The sequence below is a fragment of the Gigantopelta aegis genome, chromosome 4 (assembly GCF_016097555.1).
Source record: "Gigantopelta aegis isolate Gae_Host chromosome 4, Gae_host_genome, whole genome shotgun sequence".
Lineage (NCBI taxonomy): Eukaryota > Metazoa > Mollusca > Gastropoda > Neomphalida > Peltospiridae > Gigantopelta > Gigantopelta aegis.
The window spans coordinates 61,942,021-61,966,242 of record NC_054702.1 but is presented as its reverse complement, the minus strand read 5'-3'; the positions used below and the strand labels follow the sequence as shown (position 1 = coordinate 61,966,242).

Below are 24,222 nucleotides of genomic sequence, written 5' to 3'. Positions count from 1 at the left end.
TTTTTAAAGAGAAAAATACTATAACTCCATTTCGTTCTATTGATGCAAATTGAAATATATTTAGTTAAATAGTTTATTATACTATCAAGTCATTTATGTTGTTTTATAAGTCAGGTTGATGAAAGCGAAGCGCCTTGTCGTAAATTAGAGCGTTTGTTTACACTGTGCTTAAGAGGGGTTGGACGGAGCTGACGTCACTTCGCCCAAGCTATACCACGAAAACGAAATAAAATGGCTGCCCCCAGTTAGAAGGAATAATCATGTTCTTTTATGATTTCAAAAATTACGCGTTTTTCATTTGTTAAAGTGTCAGTATGTGTTGGTGGTCCGGGTATGCATCTTTCAACACATAAGACTCTTGTTTGAGTTGACCCTACCTTTAACGTGCACATTTAGAACAAACTGTCGTAGCGCACGCCTGTCCTGGACACAGGTACCGGCCTCACCTCTCCCCCTCTCTCTCTCTCTCTCTCTCTCTCTCTCTCTCTCTCTCTCTCTCTCTCTCTCTTATATAAAGAAAAAGTCAGACGCCTCCTTTAACAGTCATATATCCCTCTTTAATTCAAATTTTCGCTTGTTCCTGCTTCATCAGGGAAATATTAAAATTGAGCTAAAAGAAGTCAAACCATACTGCATGAAAAGTTGAATGGAATAAATGATTTTATATATATACAGTGTATAATATCTACTATGCATTTTGCAGTCAAGTAAGCCATTTTAGTGACTTTACCACATAAACAATATAAAATGATAATTCTGTTAAAAACGATCATGCTTATAAATAAACAGACACAAACAGTCACTCACGCACGCACAAACACAAAACTGAAAAATAATTGATCAACCCCCATCCAAAATACAGGTGAGTGGGGAGGTGTGCGAGTCATAACGTTAAATATAATGGCTGACTGGTACATACGAAACCCCATCGCACAAAGAAGGGAAAGTGATGGGGAAAATGATCATATTTTTTGTGGTTTTAAAACCACCAGAACCCTCACACAATTAGGAAACATACACAGTGATGTTTTTTTTTTTGCATTGGTATTCATAACATTAATCCTAGTGTTCATGAGGTTTTTGTGGAATCCATTTTAAACTACAGAAAAACAGTATCAAGAACACAACGATTGTGGCTCCTATTGCAGTACAAGCCTGCAACATCGTCCCATCACCAAATCCAAATATTTCCATTGCTTCTCGCCCCGTGTGAACACAGAACTGCGGGGGAGTCCCATCACACGTAAAATTCAGATTGGATATAGTCGCAAGCGCCGTCCCTTCGAATCCCCAGCGTATGTAGGAAACCGTGGAAACCCAACGGAAAGCTAAAATAGAAAACACAGACGTATAAATTAAATAGAGTCTATTTCATATTTTTTGGTTTTGTTTTATGAAATTTGATTTTTATATCAACGAGTGATGTCATGGATATGTGAAAACCGTATTTTCATCCGGGAATGAACTGTGTAGCGAGACCATACTGTCAACTGTACACTGGAAGCTTCCTTTCGTCGATCTTATCAAAGGAAATGTTATTCCGTGTTCATATATGTCATTTCATTCGACCTCTTAAAACACCACTAACATAAGCCTGACTAACGCGAAATCAATTCGAAATGACAGATCACGAGGAATAGTCACAAGAATATGAATTGTCGTGCGCTAATAACAATCAGGAAACCAGACCGTAGGATCCGATTTTAGACAGATTGGTGATTTACCCACTTTTCAGAGTTAGGGCCCTTAAATTTAGGAGATACGAAACATCGCTGGGACCGATAGGGGACATGTATTGCTTTAGCAGTACTCTCAAAATGCTCGTTTTTATTGAAGCAATTCTTACCGGACAGGGTGTTCTCCAGCGTGACATAGAACCCAGCAGACATGACTTGTAGAGTGTACATGATGTTACAGAGCATGATGGACATCTGGAATGTGGGCATGAACGCTGCACTGAACATGGCTAGCGCCCTGCTGCAGAAGACGCTGATGTAGACGAGACCATACACGGTGAAGAACGTCGTCGTGTCCGCGGGTAGCCCAGTTAGGAAGTACATCGGCGTTATGTACACAGAGAGATAAACAGTGTGGAATGGGAGTTCACTCGCTATCTGCAATCAAATTTGCAAGATAGAAGTTTTTGGATGAAAAAAATAAATGCAAATATGATAAATGTACTACAGATATTAAATCCATATAAGGAAGGAAGGAAGGAAATGTTTTATTTAACGACGCACTCAAAACATTTTATTTACGGTTATATGAGTTGGACATATGGTTAAGGACCACACATACATATAGAGAGGAAACCCGCTGTCGCCACTTCATGGGCTACTCTTTTCGATTAGCAGCAATGGATCGTTTATATGCACTATCCCACAGTCAGGATAACACATACCACGGCCTTTCATATACAAGTCGTTGTGCACTGGCTGGAGCGAGAAATACCTCAATGGAAATCCATATAAAACCATAAGGATAAACTCTGGATAACAGTTAAGGGAAGATATTCTTGTCAAAAAAACAATGGTTGTGTCTTTACCATTCTCAAGGATATGATTTAATTGTAAGAGGAGGTTCTATAAAAAGGACGAGCAACATCCGAATTTGGCGCCAAATAATATTTTAGGTAGTCTTATAAAATGGTCAATTTAAGAAACATTGTTTTAATTAGTCTAGATGTTTTTCAAGCATAATGTGCATGGATCTGGGGTTTTTTTTTCTGACCAAGCACCTGCTTTTCTACTCATAAAGATATGTCTTACCATTTGACTACATAAACCCCTTTCCACACCGTTTTTGTCTATACCTAAATACCGTCTATGTTCTTTCCAGTTGGAATACCTGCAGACGAGACGACATTTTCCACTGTGTATGGACTTGGGTACATCAGCCCTTATTGCAGCAGAGCCTTCCTTGGCCATGCATGTTCAGTGCAGCGTTCATGTCGACCTTTCAGATAATCAACGTGAAGTTCACTTTCTACCACACAGATGGCCAGTGGTTATTACATGCTTTAGGCAACAACTTCATGAAATCTCTTTAGCGGATTTAATTTTTCTAGGATTATAACATTGTCGTTATGCAGTACCTAAAACAAATTTCTTATAATATGAATGACAAAACCGTATTCCGAGATCAAAATCATATCTCTGCACAAAGCCGAGTTGAAAGGTTGTTTTAGGCAAAGTCGTGATTTCTTCCATCATCCATGAACACCTGGTTCGTCCTTAAGAGGACAGCCACTCCCTAGGAGATCCGCAACAAGACCTTCGATCCCTTTTGCACTGCCTTAAGAGGACAGCCACTCCCTAGGAGATCCGCAACAAGACCTTCCATCCCTTTTGCACTGCCTGTAGGATGGCAGCCACTCTCAAGACTAGCTTGAAATCCCAAACTTTGACAAGGATAGAGCTCAATAGAATATATACAGATGTGATGGCATACACTTATGAATCACTATAAAAACAGTGATGATATCAAGTGTTTGCGAAAGGTAAGCATACCCTGCCCAACCAGTGTAATTAAGCAACAGTTGGATTTTTTTTTTTTTTTTTTTTTTAAATGACGAAAAATGAACCAATGCCTACCATTTGTGACATCTTGGTGATATGGCAGGGTGCTACAGGCCCATCGCATTTTGACGAACTGTTATTAATATCCGTGATCGGTTATAGGCGAGAACACGTAATGTTCTTACCTGACATCAAGTTATCTAGCGTAATAAGAAAGCCAGAAGACATGACTTGTAATGTGAAAATCACGTTGGAGAAGACGACGGCCATCTGGAATGTGGGCATGAACGCTGCACAGAACATGGCCAGGGCCCTGCTGCAGAAGACGCTGATGTAGATGAGCCCATACACCGTGAAGAATGTCGTCGTGTCCGCGGGTAGCCCGGCGAGAAAGTACATAGGCGTTATGTACACCGAGTGATAAATAGTGTGGAAAGGGAGTTCACTCGCTATCTGCAATCAAATTTGCAAGACAGAATTAAACAGAAACAACAAATGCGTGAACATAGCAAATGAATATGCATTAACAATAGATCTGTTAACGCAGCGATGACTACGACATACTAGTATATAATAATCATGTCTTCTGTTCAGAAGACAAGGTCGACCTTTTCCATTACGATACCGCAACTCTATACCATTTGCGTCAACACGGAACCGATGAACTTGCATGTAACTACATATATAATCAATAATGTTAAAACATGATATTATGTTTTAAAACCATTCAAAATGCATAAGATTAAAATCACTTACAAAAATATCAGTGTGAATAAAAACGTTTCATAACCAACCGAATAGGTTAAATATCCTTTTCTCATACGGGGATGAAGACAAGTGATGGAACAGCAAAGGTAAAGCTGTTGCAGTTCTGCATTAGTCTGTGTATTGTACTATCAATTATTACCAGTAAGGGACCGCCTAAAAGTTTAATCACTTCTTCCTAAACGAATAACCCTCTAATACCTTTCAACCCCCTCCAAATGAATTTAGTCAGGAAAAAAGGTGTTGAATTGTTTTAGGTCACAAACGTTGTAGGACGAAATTAACAAGATGTATCTTCCTACAGTTGAGAGTGACGTCATGTGACGTCATGTGTGAAACATGTCACTGTAATGAGAAGTCTTATGCTGCGTTCGTATGTGCTCGGAAACAGGAAATTTCCGACTTGTCAAACTCTGATTGCCAAGACTAATAATTTGAGATGGTCCCTAACTATCAGGTGAAACTGCCTATTGTGGCCTTCACCCTTGTATTAAAATAATATTTAATCTATAAAATGTGATGGTAATTTATTTACATAGATATGTTTTGTTACAAATGCTATGAGAGTTGTTATGGGTATAAAACTTAATAATATGTTTTTTATATTGCTTTTGGCATTATTTCGAATATAATCACTTGCCAATTCATCGGCTTTTTTAAAGCAAACGGACTATATCCTAAACACACGAAGACTCTAGAATGCCGCTAAATATTACAATGTTCTTTAGTATCTAACACGTTGATATTCTATTTAAAAACAAAGAAAGAAGAAACCACTTACCTTAGCAAAAAAGAATGGACCGGGTCCGTAAATGTTATCCTGCATTTCAAAATAAAGAAACTTTCTCTCTTGATGCCCTGTAAAACAATGTATAATATATAATATAATATATAATAAAAGAAATACTCCAAAATGAGTATATTTCTAACTTCTGTACGGCGTTTACTTAAGACGAACGTAGCTGATAAACCAAGAAACGTGTTCTAAATTTTACGTAGCAACTGATCATCTTTAATGCTAGTGAAAAAAGAAAGAAAGAAAGAAAGAAGTGTTTTACATAACACCGCACTCAGCACATTGTAATTATGGTTGATAAATTTACATATTTTAATTAGATTGTAAATTAAAAAAATTCTTCCTTTGTATTCATATTCATAAACGAATGACGGCTGTATATACTCAGTTTCGGGCATTTATCTAAATACGATTCAAAACCGCTGTCCAAGAGTGTTAAATACGAAACAAAACACCATCACATGGGCTGTTCCTATCTATTTTCTAAATAATTAACATATGAAATCGTTAAATCCAATCAGAATTGAATTTGCATTACATAAATACAAATTCTTTTCTAAGTAATATGTGATAATGTCTACGTGTAGATTCGATCCCAAAGAATGCTGCACTATATCATGCATTCATTACAAGTGTTTTACCATAGTTCGACACCCAATAGTCGATGTATTTTTCGTGCTGGGGTGTCGTTAAACATTCATTCATTACAAGTGATAACACGCTTGTCGCAACACTTGCGATTGTGACTGGATCCAGTCAAATAATCCTTTTCTGCTACTGTTCACCATCACTGAAAAGGCTTATTTGACTGGATCCAGACCTCGTCTTTTATGGGGAACTATCACTCTCGCCCCCCCCCCCCCCCCCCCCGCTTCTCTCTTCAGACTAGTTCATGGAGAGTAATCTTTAGCTTCTCTTGCCATTCGAATTTATATGGTATCATTATGGTAATATCTTAAATTGCTCCATATAATCAAGTTAGCGGAGCAATTAATCACTCCTCTCCATTTTTTTTATCACGTGGTCTTTGGATCCAACGATTAGTGCATGGCAGTGGTGTACGTAAACGCATTGTTAGTAATTACCTTGCCCAATAATGTCGAGGATGACCATGTACGGGTACATGGTGCTGAGGAGATACATGAGACCGAAACGGTCCCTCATGGCGAGCTGGTCCTCCCCGAGCTGGACGAAGATCACTCCGAGAATAAACGACATGGTCAGGGCCTGCAGGAAGTGAATAATCAACATGGCGTAGTCTTCCAAGAGATTTCTCATGGCTCGTCTGGCAAACAAATACGGAACATTGTAGTCGTGTATCATATATACTCAACAAAATTAATTAGGGGCCAATAGATATTTTCGGCATTTTTGTTTTGGTAAAAAAAATCACACAAATACAGGTTCTTCCATTGTAAATTGTCGACGCTGTGGCATGTTAATAAACCTATTGATTTAAACAACAAAGTAGAGCGAACAAAATGACAAGAATCCTTACGATAAAAAATATGTAACGGCTCCTACAAACATTTTAATTTGAACGATAATACCACAATCAACAAAGTTAGGAATAACACATGAAGCTAAATATTTAATATTAATCATACGATATGAAAATATGTAAGCTTACACAATGCAATATGTTATACTCAAACAATAGAGTACATGTTACATGATATAGCCGGTACAAAACATACAGTAAATATAGCTATTTGTCGTTCCAGCCAGTACACCACGACTGGTATATCAAATGCCGTAGTATGTGCTATCCAGTCTGTGGGATGGTGCATATGAAAGACCCATTGCTTCTACTGGAAACATATAGCGGGTTTCCTCTCTAAGACAATGCGTAAGAATTACCAAATGTTTTGACATCCAATAGCCCATGGATGATAAACCAATGTGCTCTAGTGGTGTTGATAAACAAAACAAACTTTTTAGCGTAAATCTAAGAGCTATTATGTTATAAATGGTCGAACCTGAAAAGGACGCTGAATTGACGAAAGACGCCAGGATGGTTGGAACTGCCCTTGAAGGCTGCAGCGATGATGTCGAAATCAGGGTGTTTCTTCTCTTGTGTGTCTGTCTCCGGTGTCTGCACGAGAGTGTTGTTGTAGAGCTGGAATGCCGACACGAGTTCCTCCACGATATGGGACGTGAACTCATCACTGGCTTCACTCGTACTGTCCACTGTCGACAGGTCCACTTTAGAGATAAATGTTACAGTGAACAAATAGAAGCTTCTCTATGAAACATTTAAACAAGTTTTTAACAGAATGGAGACTTGAATCATAAGCGTACTAGACTGGGGGGGGGGGGGGGGGGGGGGGGGGGGGGGGGGGAGAGGTGGCAACTGCCCCCCCCCCCCACCCCATCCGAATGCTGGAGCAAAACCTCAAATACCGGAAAAACTGATAGAGCTATTCGTGCAAAATGTGCTATTCTGAGACCTTTTTAACCATGCATTTACATCATTCTACCCTCAAAATTAGCTGTAATCCATGTAAAAAATGCGTAGTGATTCGTTTGCAACACTATATAGCTGTTTGGTAGTAATGCTAATAATAATAAATGTAGTTATACAGATTCGGGAATTTTCGTTTCATACGGGCAAAAGCCAGTCTGATCCCCTACAATAATGGGAGCCCGTACGCCTATGAACATAACTACGCAACGCATTCAGAATCGAAAAGAACCGATTGCAACAGCAATATAATGGCTTAGCTAGGATGTTATATTGGGGGACTCACACTTTGTGGTGGCAGAACTGACACTGTCTGTGAGTCATGTTATGGGGCGACAAGCAAATGTAAAAGGTAGTGCGAGAAAAAGGAGGCATGATTGCAGGGGGCATGGTCCCCATGCCTATGTCATTGCAGCAATAACGTTATTAACAACAACAACAATAACAACAACATCCCTGAAAACGACACCCACTCCCGAAACCTCCAAAGCAAATAAAACCAATACCCCCACCCCCCCCCCCCCCCAAAAAAAAAAAAAAAAAAAAAAAAAAAGAAAGAAAGAAAAGAAAAAAAAGCCACAAAAAACACAAAAACAACCCAAACAACAAAACACCATCACCAGCAACACACAAAAAAATATATTTATAGAGTATAAGTAGCATCCTTTTCCACGATTTTGAATTTGAATTTGAATGAAATAGTAATTTTGGCATTAAAAATAATCTATGAAATTTTTAAATGGCAAACTTTACAAATTATGAAGGTTCATAAATCAATACATATAAAAAACCCAAGGCATTAATCCATTAATTATCAAATGAACAAATGATTTTTGTTGTTGAAATAATGAGCCTGAACCTTAGTTAGATATAGGCACGTAAATATAATAACTTTGACCTGATTTGTTACTCACCGTAATAATCACAGGGGTTTGTTAGTTCTGGACACGGGAATCCAAGGCTGTTGAAATAATCTACCATGTTCCTTGCTTCGCCAAAGTAGACCATTTGACCTTTTGACATTAGCAGCACTTTGTCAAACAGATCGAGAAGGTCAGATCTATAAACAAAAAAACATGACTGTATTTGTATCATCTAATTAATGTTGTGTTTCATAATTGTAAACCAGCATGGTAAGTTCAGAAAATGTGTTGAAATGATAATAATTCAGAATTGCAGGCATCTTCTTATTCTAACAATGCCTACAAGTAATAATATGACTGTGATGTTAGTAAACATATAGTGCATCGATATTTACCACGTGCTTAACGACATTTGCGATTTATTCTTCATCTTATTTAAAAAAAATTGTGGTTCTATTTGCGTGTGTTTGTGTGCTTCCGTGCCCGCTTATGTGTTGGATCAAAAGCAGATGGTTATGAAAGCGTATACATTAAACCCGATGACTAGTTTTCATTATGCAGTACGAACGGTATGAAAAACCTTAAAAGGCATGAAACAAACCGGGGCTGGTGGATGGACAGTATCACTGTACGACCGTTGTGAGCTAGTCTAGCTAACGTCTCCACTAGATGATGAGCTGTGAATGAATCTAAACCGGAAGTCGGTTCGTCCAGAAACAATACACCTGCAAATTGAAGTAGATGTATATGAATTTTAAACTACCATACTAAATATAACATTGTCGCAGTATCACACACCGTGTCGGAAACAATGAAATGGCACTGCGCAAAACTCACATCTGCGTTTTGGGGGCCTTTTGTATATTCATATTCCCACAGAAAGAGTAAAAGCGATTTCTGGTCCTTATTGATCCGTGAAAACCCTGTGGAATACATCAGGTTGTAGCAGTGTTTTCTGTCTGTTATAAAAAAAAAAATCCAATCCCTGGACCAGAATAAACGTGCTATAGTTTGCTCTCCTAAAACAAAACCCTGGCAAAAAACAGCTACGTGAATTGCACAGAACATCCCTTACACATATATCTGCGTATCTATCCCCAAGTAACATATTTTTCTTAGTGATTATAGCTATTAGTATTGTATAATAAAAAGAAACATCAATTTAACAGAAGTAGGATATACGCCAGACATACATCAGCTAGTTAATATAAATATATAGTTATACTTGGATCCAGGAGAAGTTGAATACCAATGCTGACTCGACGTCTTTCACCGCCAGAAAGTCCTCTCATCTCAGAGTTACCCACCCTTGTGTCTGAAACGTGCGACAGACCGAGCTCGGCAATAACACTTGAAACCTAGACAACAAAAAATACCAACGGTTATTAGAAATGAACAGAACGAATGGAAAGTTACGCATGAATGGACAAATGAAATCTTGAAAATATCATTCCATTTCAGAAAAAAAAAAATGAAAGCATTAACACCCTATAATACAACAAATTATTTACAAAATAAACAAGCAAGCAAACAAACAACATGCAAACTAATAATAACAACGAACAAGAAAACAAATCCACACAGAAACATAAATAAAACAATAAAAAAGCACAAAAAAGCCAACCCGTCCACTTCCCACTACGGAACAAAAATTCAACTAGCTTAAATATATAAAAACAATCTTCATAGGCCAGATATTTATAATGTCTATAAATTCGACTTCCCTAAATTCATTAACCTGTCGTAAAACAGTGGATAGGTTTTGTTTTAATGAACATGTCCATTTTACTGGACATCCTCTTACCCGATCGAGAACCTCACTTTCCGTGAAGGTGGTGGGCAACTTGAGCTGAGCCACAAACAGCAGCGTCTCTTGGACTGTCAGATTCGGCAGCAGACGATCGTCCTGGCGAACATACGCCGAGCAGGCGTCCACCATAGACCGTGTGCGTGCGACGCCATTGAGGTAAACCTCCCCGGTGACACCTTCAGGTGATGGTGCCCTGCAGGTGATCACATCCAAGAGAGACGTTTTCCCACTACCTCAAAGAAGAATAACGTCTACATTTTAAAAGCTGCACTCTCGAATATACTTATCAAAGAAAGAAATGTTTTATTTAACGACGCACTCAACACATTTTATTTACGGTTATATGGCGTCAGACATATGGTTAAGGACCACACAGATATTGAGAGAGGAAACCTGCTGTCGCCACTTCGTGGGCTATTCTTTTCGATTAGCAGCAAGGGATCTTTTATATACACCATCCCACAGACAGGGTAGTACATACCACGACCTTTGATATACCAGTCGTGGTGCACTGGCTAGAACGAGAAATAGCCCAATGGACCAACGGGGATCGATCCCAGACCGACCGCGCATCTGAGCGCTTTACCACTGGGCTACGTCCCGCCCCTCGAATATACGTATCAGTACTGACCGTCATTGAGGGCAATATCAGGTTTTATGGACCGAAGAAACTGATATTGACCGAGGTCAACAGATATTAATAACGATGGTCATTATAATGGTTTTTGCGCCACTCTTGAGTATCATTTTGCCTCAGTCGCTTAAGTATCTACGTTGAATAACATTGTGTTATGCTCCATTTTAACACTCAGGATGATTGTCAGATTTGTTTTTCACCAAGTTGCATACCAACCGTTACCTTTATGAAATAGAGCAACTGGTCTAAATAGCATAGATGATATAAGGGTATATATTATATCATGATAACTGAGGTTATAATGATGATGATGATGATGACGATAGTGAAGGTGAAGGTGATTATGATAATTATGACATGGGCATTAATGACGATAGTCTCGATTGTCGTCATCATCATCGTTGTCACCATCATCATTATCATCATCATCATCGTCTTCATCATCATTATAACCACCACCATAATCATCATCACTACCATCACCACCATCATCATCGTCATCATTATATTTATCATCATTATTATCATCATCACCATCATCGTCATCATTGTTATCATCATCATCATCATCGTCGTCGTCGTCGTCGTCGTCGTCATCATAATTACGTGATTATCGACTAATCTAATAATCCCTGACAATTTGTAACCAAAAGAATACATGTTTAACTTACCTGAGCTGCCCAGAATAGCGAGCATCGTGCCACTGTTGACGCTGAATGACACATCCTGTAGGACTTGTTTCCTCACCGTGGCAGATGTCTCCCACGGCATCTGCAGCGCCACCAGCCTCTGCCACAGCTGAGCGGGTTTCTCGCTGACCACGTACGACAGACAATCCACTCTGACGTCGATGGCCGTGTGACTCCATGTATTATCACTCGCCGAGAACGTCCCATATCCCCGGCCCGCAGGCATTGTATATGTATTCTTTATGTTCTCAACAGATCAATGTCAGTCGGCGTCAGTGTTTTGCCAATCCAAGGCCGGTTCCATCAAAGGTGATGCAAATTCGTTGTACATCCTAACACTCGCTTGTTTAACTGTCTAACACTATACAGAAATCTCACCGCCACTATGCTAGTAACTCATGACAAGACATACTACACCACTGTGGGTATATGGCCTAGTTACCTCTGGTTGATACAGTGACCCTATGCACGAGGGTGTACTTACACATTCACCCGTGACATGACAGATAAACATGTGCCGCAAACAGAGAGGTATGTTAAACAGAACCTGCCAGTCATAGCTGTTTTGAGTGGTTTGAGCGCACAGTTCAATGAGTAGCTTTATCAACTACAGGCGGTCAGCGATTGCGGGTGTTTATAGAGGTGTTTGTCGTGTATATGGAGGCTATGTTATATGGCAGATGAAGTCTAGACCAACAGGTATTTTTACGCATATTTATCTGTATCTCTTGCATATAATGCACATTATGAAAACAAGGTATAAGGGTACATATATTATTTTATAGCATATATACTGTCAGTGTATCGTTTTCGTTCGCTTTCTCTGTGTGTCTCAAAGTCTATTTGTCTGTCTGCCAGTATGCTCGCTTTGTCGATCGTTTGTCTGTTTTTCTTTCTTTATCGTTCTCTCTCTATGTCTCTGAAGACTGATAAAGTCACAAGTTTCACGCATGACAGGCGTGTCCAAGTTCTCAGTAGATAGGGGCGCGTAACTGCTGATGGTTGTTTGGTTAACACTAGTTGTCTTTCTTGAACTTGTGGGGCGGTACGTAGTCCAGCGGTAAAGCGCTCGCTAGATGCGCTGTCGGTTTAAAATCGACCCCCGTCGGCGGTCCTATTGGGCTATTTCTCGTTGTAGCCAGTACACCGCGATTGACATCTCAAAGGCTGTGGTATGTGCTATCCTGTCTGTGGGATAGTGCATATAACAGATTCCTTGCTACTAATAGAAAAATTTAGCGGGTTTAAGACTATGTCAAAATTACCAAATGTTTGACATCCGTTAACCGATGATTAATATATCAATTTGCATTAGTGGTGTCGTTAAACAAAAACCTCTTTCCTTGAACTTGCAGTGTTCCACCGAAAAAAGATCTGAACAACACAATCATTGTTTTCTTGATGCTTCATGTTAGTAAATGCTTCTACAATGGGCTATGTGGTATGTTGCCTTGCACAATGACATAAGTCTGTTTATTTAACGTCACCAATAAAGCATATTGGTGAATGAATTATCAGCTACTGACTATAAAACCGATTGTTAATTCTAAGAGGAATCCATCTATATGTTTCCGCTAGCAACAAGGGGTCATTTATATACGCTTCCCACAAATAGGACGTCAAATACCTTTAACATACCAATACCTTTGATATACCAGTAGTGGGGCACTGGTTGTGACGAGAAAAATATAACGGGTCCAACATGGGGATTTGAACCTATAATCGAAATATACCTCCACACAACATTAGGCCAGCGCTTCTGTCTATGATTTGCAGTTTTTGTTCAAAAATATGACTCCGAATATGTTAAAAGCAGGGTGTAGCCCTAAGCGCAGTGGTAAAGCGCTCATCTGATGTGTGGCTGGTCTAAGATCGATCCCCGTCTGTGGGCAAATTGGCTATTTTTCGTTCCAGCCAGTGCTCCACAACTGGTGTAACAATTACCTTGGTTTCGGCGAGATGGTGAATTTAAATTATCCTTTACTGCTAATAAAAAAGAGTAGCCCGTAACGTGACGATAGAGGGCTTCCTCTCTCCTTATCTGTGTGGGACTTAACCATATAAGTGCCGTCATTAAATAAAACATTTATTCATCCTTCCATCTGGGGTTTTCTGAATATGTTAAAAATTCCGTCGTGTTGATTATTTTACAGCCTGAGCTGGAACGCAAGTGATGGATTTCACGACTCTGTACGAAGCTTCCCATCTTCTGAAGAAAGATGTCACGCCACTTGTTGAGGATGTTGACGCCGATACTGCCAATTTTACGACACTGACGATCAGAAACCTTAAGTATGTAATAAACGAGCGAAGAGGTCCCTGGTGGAAGGGGGCTTGCTTTAGGAAGGTTCGGCGGAAAACAGTCCTCAACAATGTAACAATGTCCATAGAGAGTGGTCAACTGACAGCTGTAGCAGGAAGCTCTGGTAAATTTGTTTTCAGAATATGTAAGCCCAATAGAGATTGATAGTTGGCGACAGAATGACAGACAGACAGAAATTACACAAAACATGCTGTTTCAAAATTTTCAAACATTGGATATTTTCAATAACTCACCATGTAGCTAAATATCAGCTATTGGGCGCCAAAGGTATTTGCATGAATACAAAACGAATACTAATTATTATACGAAAACACAGTTAAACTGATTCCAGGTACTAGACGTTAGACTGAAGAACTGAAACATGATGTTAAAATTGAGACTATGTAATGAAACTGATATCACGCGTTAGATTGAGACTAGATGTTAAAACTTAGTTTGGATTTTAAAACTAAGACTAGATGTTAAAACTGAGACCAGGTGTCAAAACTGAGACTAGATGTTAAAACTAAGACTAGATGTTAAAACTGAGACCAGATGTTAAAACTAAGCCTAGATGTTAAAACTGAGACCAGATGTTAAAACTGAGACCAGATGTTAAAACTGAAACTAGATGCTAAACCTGAGACTTCATACTGACGTGCACATTTCAGGTTCTGGTAAGACGTCCCTGCTGGACGTGCTGTCATTCCGGACCGAGGGTAAGGTGAGCGGGGACCTGGTGTTCAAGCGACGGGTCTGTACAAAGGCGATGATGAAGCTGGCCTCCAGTTACGTGATGCAGGCTGACCGCCTCCTGCCCAACCTGACTGTCCGGGAGACGCTGCGGTACACCGCCTACCTCAAACTGCCCAATCACTACAGCAAATCTCAGGTGGAAGGCAAGGTGTGGACAGACCACAGAATAATACCTTATTCATTCTCTAGCCTTCATCCATTCATTCATGTCAATTTATTCTCAAGCTTATGTCCAGTTAAGGTGAAGCACGTTGCCCTGGGTACACATATCGGCTATGCAAACTGTCTATCCAGAATTAATGGTTTTGAGAAGAAAGAAAAAAGAATTCGACGTCTGTCTGCTTGTTACAGGTTTATTAGGTTGTTTTCTGAAGAATAAGTTATTTTGGGTTCCGATAATTTAAAGAAGCTTGCATCAGAATGCACAGATCGAAATGCGCGAATCTAACGCGAAACGCGTGGGAATTGGCAGGTGTGGGTTAACAGCAAGATGTCTATTATATACATGATCTTGCAGACATGATAGCACATACCACGCATTTAATGTTCTGGCTGCAACGCCAAAAAAAGAACGCACCTCAAGTGCAATTAAAATAAATTTATTTATTTTTAATCTGTGGTTGTTCGGGTAAAGGAAATATATTTAGATGATCATTCCTGGAACATACCAGGCCGTAAAATCTAATATCTATAATCTAAAGTACATAACGCAAGTCCGTTTTATTCTATTGCGAGCAAACATGCATTCCATAAATTCAACGGCAATGGACGTCGCCACCTTTGTCACTTAACGCAGAAGTGGCTATATACACGATGGCCGTGTATGTTTTGGTGAAGCACAGTGTACGGCCACCACACCCCATCTAAACTGTATAACATAATATTATACATAATAAGATACATTTCAGTTATGTAAATACAAAATTAATGTCATTATGTTTTTAATACAAATTAACATTGTGATTATATTGTCTTCTGTATTCTCAGGTACAACGTGTGATAAACGAAATGGGTCTCCACCATGTCGCAGAAAGCAGAATAGGCGGCGCTGTGATTCGTGGTATTTCAGGGGGAGAGAAGCGGCGAGTGACCATAGCTATTCAATTACTACAAGATCCTGGTATGCGTTCTGTTGTTTTTCAAAATCGGAAACTATAAAGAATCAGTTTACGGCAAAGAGTTGGCTTGGGATTCCTTTATAAATTCAATTCTAAAAGGTTTAAATAAATAAATATATTAATTAATAAATGTATCAAAGACTAGAGAATAGCCTTCTACATATCATGGGATCGAGTGGAAACAATATTTCCCATCAAAATAACTTGTTTTCATCTTGCTCTCGAGCGGCATATTTGTAATAATTGTTTTGGACGTACATATTCTGATTTAATCAATATATTATATTGATTAAATAAGAATCTGTATGTCCAGTTCCAACCAGTGCACCACGATTGATATATCAAAGGCCGTGGTATGTGCTATCCTGTCTGTGAGATGGCGCATATAAAAGGTCACATGCTACTAATGGGAAAAATGTGGTGGTGTTTCCTCTCTAAGACTACATGTAAAAATTACCAATTGTTTGACATCCAATAGCCGATACTCTAGTAGTGTCATTAAACAAAACAAATAAACAATCTGACTTGTGTTATCAAGGCAGTTACGTCAACCGAAAGGCGCACAAAGCCAACTATGATTGAGTAGCTTTCATTGCTCTGGTTTAAACGTCGATTATCGTCTTACTAAATATGAACATGACTTTCAGACGTTAGTTGTCATTCAATAACTGCAGTACTTTGATATCTTTTTTAAAGATTATAACCGTATTCCGCCTAAAAGCACATTTATGTTCATTTACCCATATCCGAGTGAAAAAATTAGGGAGCAAGAGAAAAATAGTGTTTGTACAGACCTTATACAAGATAGGGCAATACCAAATTAACCAAAGGACCATAATTTTGAAAACAATTATCATTTTTTCTGTGAATGCATTTTATATGAAAGGCAAAGACGCACTCTCTAGAATTCATTGCAAAGATTTCAGCCAATGGATTTACAACTAGTTTTAAATGGTAAAAATACTCAAAGCAAAGAAGACAATAAAGAAATATTTTTTTTCATGTACATAAGTATATAAATGAAACAAAATGTTTCCCTTAATTAGTAAATAAAGTATGGATCTTTAATTTTTTTACTATTTATTTATTTTATTGCTATTATTATTATTTGTGTAGTCATTACGTAATCATTGCGATGCCTTGTCTGCGTTTTTGTGTTTTCTTTTACCAAACCTGCTGTCTAATTATCGAACACATAGAAAACTTTATTGCGTCTCTTTTTTTCTGTTTCCTTTATTCTTTCTTTTTTCAATAATATTTATTTCTGTTCATATTTAAATTGCAAAACTATATTACTGTCGTAATATGTATGTGACCGGCCTCGGTGGCGTAGTGGTTAGGCCATCGGTCTACAGGTTGGTAGGTACTGGGTTCGGATCCCAGTCGAGGCATGGGATTTTTAATCCAGATACCGACTCCAAACCCTGAGTGAGTGCTCCGCAAGGCTCAATGGGTAGGTGTAAACCACTTGCACCGACCAGTGATCCATAACTGGTTTAACAAAGGCCATGGTTTGTGCTATCCTGCCTGTGGGAAGCGCAAATAAAAGATCCCTTGCTGCTAATCGGAAAGAGTAGCCCATGTAGTGGCGACAGCGGGTTTCCTCTCAAAATCTGTGTGGTCCTTAAACATATGTCTGACGCCATATAATCGTAAATAAAATGTGTTGAGTGCGTCGTTAAATAAAACATTTCTTTCTTTCTAATATGTATGTATTTTGGAGAAGGCCTAGTAAGTTGTGTAACTTGTACCTAATCCATTTGTTCTTTAAAAAGCAATAGAATATGTTTCAATAATTAAAAAAAAGGACCAAAGTAAGTAGATGGGATGTACAGACGTGTGCATAATACAAGACTGAATGATCATTGACTACGACGAAATGTTGTGTTTTTTCGTCTTCAGTCCGAGATAAATTGTTTTGAAACCAATGATGTCATATTTCAGAGATTCTTCTACTGGATGAACCCACGTCCGGTTTGGATAGCTTCACTGCAAGATATCTGGTCTCGAACCTCGCTGACCTAGCCCACAGGGGCAGAATTGTTATTTTGACAATACACCAGCCTCGTTCGGACATTTTCAAGCTGTTTGATCAAGTGGCTATTTTATCGAGAGGGGACCTGGTGTATGCAGGGCCGGCCGATCAACTCGTGCCGTACTTCACAGGGATTGGCTACCCGTGTCCCATATACTCAAACCCCATGGACAGATACAGTGAGTTGTGTCGTTGAATATACTCATCTCCACAGAAAAGGCATCACTCCGGGCCAAATTTCACAAAACATCGTAAGCCTAGTTTTGCACGTAAATGTAAATGTGCGACTAAACCACAAATCATTTATGTTGTTTTACAAGTCCGGTTGGTTAAAGCGAAGCGCCTTGTAAATTACTGCTTTTGTTTACACTGTGCATACAGGAGTTGGTCGGAGCTGACGTCACGTCGCCCCGAGCTATAGTACCGGACGCAACGAAAAGGAAACAAAATGGCTGCCCCAAGTTAGCAGGAATAATCACGTCTTTTTATTAATTCTAAAATTACGCGTTTTTCATTTCGTAAAGCGTCAATATATGTTGGTGGTCCGGGTATGCATCTTTCCAACACATAAGGCTCATGTTTGAGTGTAGTCTTCCTTTAACAGTATAACAAATATAGTTTAAAGTACACATATTTTGTTTTATTTTGTCCTTAAAATGTTCTATTTTACGTAATGATGTAATTTTCTTCGCGAAATAGATATCAAACACTTGTAAATGTATGCCTGGTATAACTGCTAGTGGCAGACGTAAATTTAAGATGTTTTGTGAAATTGCCCCGGATCTGTAGTTGTATGGATATGAGAACATATATTAATACATTTAACTGATTTTATATAACTGGATGTATACTGAATTTCTGACTGGCGCTATATAATAATAAAATAAAAAAATTACAAGGTTTAGGATTATTGTGTGTTTTGATAGTAACCTCACACATGCGATACCAATAACAACTGAAATTTGGTGCTGCGTTTTACGTGGAGTTCAGTATATACACTTGAGACTTACTTATTGTTCTTAGGACCTGTTACAAGAGAAAAAGTTTTGATGGGTAATTTTGTTATAAGCTTGTAAAAACTTCAGTTATCTTAATTTTCTAGCAGAAGTGACCATAAGAAACAACAAATCAAAGTTAAGAAGTTAATAATTTATAACAGTGGTATGATTTATAAAATACAAAGGCAGATATTTTGTTATTGGTTGTTTTTTTACAGATCATTATTAATTTCTGTTATGATAATTTTGTTTAGCCTACTAGTTGTTTTAGGCTGGACACGGTCCTATTTTCAAATATTTAGATGCGTTTTGGAATGTCAATCCTCTTGCATCATGCTATAATCATTCTGCACATCTACAATGCTTGAAAATTCAGAATTTCTCATTATTTTAACCTCAGTTGATGTAGCTAGTGTGGATCGCAGGGATGCGAAGCGTGAAGAAGAGACTTCTAACAGAGTGTATGGGCTGGTTGAGTCGTACGCCAATTCTGATATACACCGCGAGATTCAGCAGAAGTGTTCTGACAGTATGGCGTCTGTTGTGAAATCCAGACGTAAACCACAGCCATCAAAGGGGCCGGGGTGGCCTCGAATAATGAACACAATTATCAGGTACTTTCGGTTTTCACTCACCCAAACTAACTCGCATAACATTAAAACAATTTACACTGTAAATAAATAAATAAAACCCTAGCACACACCAAAACCCCAACAACAAAACAGAACAACAACAAAAACAAATGTAGAACTATACGTGCAATTACCTACATACAGTTGCCTACCATGATTTTGTGGAACGATTCTCATCCAGGTCAGTCGCCATAGCCTTAACTGCGAGTAATGAAAATAAAATAATAAATACATGTATTAAACTGCTAAATATGACTAATTTATATGAATAATAAATTTTTTTTTTATTAAAAAAACCCGTTAAATGACAAAATAACAGTGCGTGCACCTGTAGGATTTGAACTCACGGACAGTTTCTCGGTGTGTAATTTAACATTTTAAGTGTCCATTTAGTTTACAAACAGCTGTCAAGAAAACAAGTGATAGACCACACTGCATATGTGTCAGTTAAATACACAGCACCCAATGATTTTGTTTTATTTTTTACCAGTCGGATGTTTGTAAACCTGTATCGTGATCGCAGCAACTTCATATCTCGCTTCCTGACGCTGCCGTTCTACGTCGTGTTCGTCGTCATCTTCCTGGGGAAGCTGGAACACAACCAAGAGAGCGTCCAGGATCGAACTGGTTTACTCTACCAGAGTGTGAGCGCGCCTCCGTACATCGCCATTGTCAATGCGGTGGCACTGTGTAAGTATTCAGCGATGCTGTAGACACCCAATAGTCTATGTATTTTTCGTGCAGGGATGTGTTGTTAAAGGGACATTCCTGAGTTTGATGCATTCATGCAGATGTTTCCGACTAGTAAAATATTTCTACGATTAAACTTACATATTAAATATATTTTTTTTGTTTAGAATATCCGTGTCTGTATATTCGATGTGTTTCTGGTCGTCTTAATATTTCTAAGAATCCCAAACTGGATTTTGTCTTCAATAATTTCCGTGCGAAAATGTTTTTGTTCAGGAAATAGAATGAAATTTAACCTAGTACAAATATTAGAACAATCAGAAGCATGTTTAATATACAGCCGCTAATATTTTATGCAGAAAAATATATTTGATATGTAGTTACAGTCGTTAAAAAGTCTCTGTTAGTCAATAACATCTTAAAAATTGCAGCAAACTCGGGAATGTTCCTTTAAACATTCCTTTATTCATTCTAGAGAAAGACATTCTAGGTGAAGAAAGGGCTGGATTCACTTCAGTCGGTAGATTACTCGCTTAAGGTACCTAGGTCGTAGGATCGAACCGTCTCACCGGGCCCATTGGGTTTCCCTGGGTTATCAAACGCCGTGGTATGTGTTGTTCCGTCTGCGGGAAAGTGTATATAAAAGATCCCTTAGTGGAAAATGTAGCAGGTCTCCTATGAAGACTAATTGTTTGAATGGCAATTATGTGTTCAGTAGGTGATGGTTAATTAAGCAATATGCTCTAGTAGTGTTGTTAAACAAAACAAACATTTAATTTCTTGCAACTAATTGGCATTTCTGATAGGCTATAATTGACATGGATCATAGTGATATTAAGGGTAAGAGCGTTACATCTATTTGGCCGCCTTTTCCTATATTATTATGTGTCAGGGTCGTAACCAGCGAGGTTGGGAGGGGACAGTTGCACATATGAAGAATGCAACAACATACCCTTTCTAGTTTAGAAGTGCCATCACCATTACACTGCCACCCCCTTACTGTAGACTAGGTATGGCCCTGTATGTGGTCTTTTAAACATTTAAGGATCACCGACTGATGTAAATCTGTTTTTATTTGATCGTACATTGTTTAAACATTACATTTACTGAAGCAGACTGACCTTATTTTCAGTTACTTAGCATCGATATATTACATTTAGTTACGACAGCATTACTGGTTGAACAACGGAGCTAGCATAAGAAAGAACAAATAAGAAAGGAAAAAATAGAATAATAAAGATCACCATTTCCTGCAATAGTAATTAAGCTAGCAACAAACATCGATCACAATGAACTAAAAAAAGTGGGTACATCTGGCCTAGGTTTGCAATTTCCGATTATATGTTCGTTTAAGTAGTTCACTGTGATTGCACATTATTCACTGAGCGCGGCCCGACTCTCGGCGAGTAGACTGTTAATGTGTGGTAAGATTAACTATCGCGTGTTCGTTATCTTCAGTTTAGACCCAGTGCAAACACGTCAGATCGAAAAGCAGACAGACATAGCACTGCACCTGAAGACAGATTTTAATTAATTTTTATAGGTGTCCTTAGGTTGTGGTGAAGTTAGGTACATTTCACAAATATATATATATATATATATATATATATATTATAATTGTATGTGGTTGCAAATCCCAGAAACCAGCGTTTAAAACAAATTCATTATTATAGTCACCACCTTGCACCATGACCACCATCTCCTCTTGCGCCTTCTCTTTTAGGTCCATTAACGTTTTTTCGTCTCCATCTTCACATCCGAGTTCTTGTCTCTTTATCCACGATAGATGTTTTTCGTTTGTGATACCTGCCACACATCTGCTATTTCCTTCAGTTTACTGAGGACTTAGTGTGTCTACTTAAACAGAAAAAGAGTGCTGTGGTCGCCTGTAACATTGTTAGACACATGGTGGCACCACCTAGTATATCTATTCTTGCCAACTCATAGTGGTCGCCTGTAACATTGTTAGACACATGGTGCGACCTAGTATATCTATTCTTGCCAACTTATAGTGGTCGCCTGTAACATTGTTAGACACATGGTGCGACCTAGTATATCTATTCTTGCCAACATATAGTGGTCGTCTGTAACATTGTTAGACACATGGTGCGACCTAGTATATCTATTCTTGCCAACTTATAGTGAATCTAATATTATACTGTCGTAGACCGTGGTGTAGGCAAACATTGTGATTTGCAGAAGATACGGATGGGTGCAAAATCTGAGTTGATGGAATCGAAGACGAGCGGCAAAATAAAGTAAAAATAAACCAAGATCGTAGGAGACATATGTGGTAGAGGTCGACAGCCGAGAAGACGGAATCGCAGAAGAGTGACAGAATAATGTGGGGGTGCACGGGGGCCATCCCCTCATCGAATCTTCTTTTTACTGTATTAAATTTAACAAAATCATACATACATACATACATGGTGTAGGTTGCCCCCCAATAGTGAGTTGCTGCCCATCCCCCACCTCTCCTACGCCAGTGCATATGACGATATTTAAGTGCAATTAATACTAAAAGTTTGGGTTGCCTCTCATCGCCACACCCATGTGCTAATTTCAAATAATAGCCTACATTCTAGTACTTAAATGTTTATTGCAGTTCCTCCTATCCGAGAAGTGTACTACAGAGAATGCCGGGACGGGTTGTACTCCGCGGCTTCGTTCATCTTGGCATACGCCATCCACTGCATGCCTTTCGTCATGGTGGCCAGCACCATCTTCGGATCAACCATATATTGGTAGATACAGCAGCTTAGAGAACATTTCACGTTTTTATAATGCAATAATACGTCTAACACAATACAAATTGATACCATTTACGTAACTTGTTTACATATTTCACTTATATCAACATTCATAAAAAATTAAATGAATCTACGGATTGTTAACTAATTGTAATTTTGAAATATTGTATTTATTTCCGGTTTACTATAAAAAAAAATTGCACCAAGGAATTGTATAATACGCAATGGGCTAGTTACGTTAATTCTAATAAATTATAATAAACCAGGTAAATTGACGAAAGTTATAATATATATATATATATATATATATATATATATATATATATATATATATATATATATATATATATATATATATATATATTTCCAATCAAATATGGTTAAAATTTCACCATTATATGATCTATTACAACAGAAAAAGACTCGACGAAAATGAATGTATTGATAATTCCTCCACGTCCCCCTCCCATCGCTCTAAAGCATAATGATGTGGCTCTATCAGGAGTAATCTTCATGTTATTTCAAAATATTTGGTCTGTTTTGCTTCAGGATATGTGGTATGTACCCAAGTGTTGACCGATTCGCCATGTATTTGGCTAACGTGTTCATCCTGAGTTACTCGGGGGAACTCATCATCATTGCCACGATGGGACTCTTCTTGAACCCTCAGTTAGCCAACAACATGATTTCTCTCTTCTTCACAGCAGCCATTCTCCTGTCAACGGGTTTCCTCAGGTACGCCCTTTTACTTACTTCACGTCTCTAGCAGAAGGTCGCGGTAATACACACGTCAATATATGACAGCAGAATGCCTCCCCCATCAAACCGTTTTTTAATGTTTTTTACTGTATTAAATTTGATAAAATCATACATACATACATAGCGTGCCCCCCCCCACCCCACCCCCACCCCCGCACACACACACAATATAAAATCCTGGCTACGCCAGTGTTGTTTTGTCTTTAACGCTTTTTACATCATTTGAACAAGAAACAGACGAATGTTAAAAACTGTCATGGCACATATATTGTTATGGCATATGACGAGGATAGCTTGAAATAATTCAATATTAAATTAGAGTAACAGTTTATTGTACACCACGTGGATAGTAATGCATTTTATAGGTGAACATTAAAGCGTATAATGACTAACTGAATCCTTTTCATCCCAAACATTATCGACTGACGTTTCTGAGCTTTGATCCTTACTTCTCGATGACATAAACATGTCAGTTAAAATAATACAAAACTATTATGTATGCATTATCGCATTTATTGGTATATCGAGGAAACTAACAAAGATTGGCCAATAAAGTCCCAGGGCACGTGTGTTCATGCTAAAGCAATACTGCTAAAGATTATTGATGTCTGAAGACATAAACAAAATTTGAAATGACTTA

At 38.4% G+C, this 24,222-nt stretch overlaps 2 protein-coding genes across 5 annotated transcripts in view; one reads left to right on the top strand and one right to left on the bottom strand.

The window, feature by feature from the left end:
• Positions 1-535: 535 nt before the first annotated feature.
• LOC121370877 (ATP-binding cassette sub-family G member 8-like) lies at positions 536-11,942 on the bottom strand. 4 transcript variants are annotated; one of them, XM_041496392.1, is made up of 10 exons: positions 11,525-11,942; positions 10,211-10,449; positions 9,632-9,764; positions 9,008-9,131; positions 8,458-8,603; positions 7,059-7,284; positions 6,165-6,364; positions 5,065-5,141; positions 3,704-3,971; positions 536-1,328 (listed from the first exon to the last, which is right to left on the bottom strand). In XM_041496392.1, exons 1-10 carry the CDS (start codon positions 11,766-11,768, stop codon positions 1,063-1,065), a joined length of 1,923 nt encoding a protein of 640 aa, XP_041352326.1. In that variant the 5' UTR covers positions 11,769-11,942; the 3' UTR covers positions 536-1,062. The 4 variants fall into 4 exon arrangements, with proteins under 4 accessions (XP_041352326.1, XP_041352325.1, XP_041352327.1 ...); XM_041496391.1 differs by lacking the exon at positions 3,704-3,971 and adding an exon at positions 1,847-2,114; XM_041496393.1 differs by lacking the exon at positions 3,704-3,971 and adding an exon at positions 1,847-2,114 and having other exon boundaries at positions 10,211-10,445.
• Positions 11,943-12,068: 126 nt separating this feature from the next.
• LOC121370876 (ATP-binding cassette sub-family G member 5-like) overlaps positions 12,069-24,222 on the top strand; it is a 15,509-nt gene continuing 3,355 nt past the window's right edge. Inside the window, exons 1-9 of the mRNA XM_041496390.1 lie at positions 12,069-12,241; positions 13,696-13,968; positions 14,516-14,748; positions 15,588-15,720; positions 17,663-17,932; positions 19,152-19,365; positions 19,874-20,073; positions 22,679-22,817; positions 23,373-23,558. Of these exons, the coding sequence (XP_041352324.1) occupies positions 13,716-13,968; positions 14,516-14,748; positions 15,588-15,720; positions 17,663-17,932; positions 19,152-19,365; positions 19,874-20,073; positions 22,679-22,817; positions 23,373-23,558 (1,628 nt within the window). The 5' untranslated portion in view covers positions 12,069-12,241; positions 13,696-13,715. The remainder of the gene's footprint in view (positions 12,242-13,695; positions 13,969-14,515; positions 14,749-15,587; positions 15,721-17,662; positions 17,933-19,151; positions 19,366-19,873; positions 20,074-22,678; positions 22,818-23,372; positions 23,559-24,222) is intronic.

Bases quoted from the DNA above. Each gene is read 5' to 3' on its own strand.
- LOC121370877 (XM_041496392.1), bottom strand. From the start codon at position 11,768: ATGCCTGCGGGCCGGGGATATGGGACGTTCTCGGCGAGTGATAATACA. The intron at 10,450-11,524 runs GTAAGTTAAACA...TTCTTCTTTGAG, and splicing joins CGCTATTCTGGGCAGCTCAG to GTAGTGGGAAAACGTCTCTC. The intron at 6,365-7,058 runs GTTCGACCATTT...TTTGTTTGCCAG, and splicing joins CAATTCAGCGTCCTTTTCAG to ACGAGCCATGAGAAATCTCT.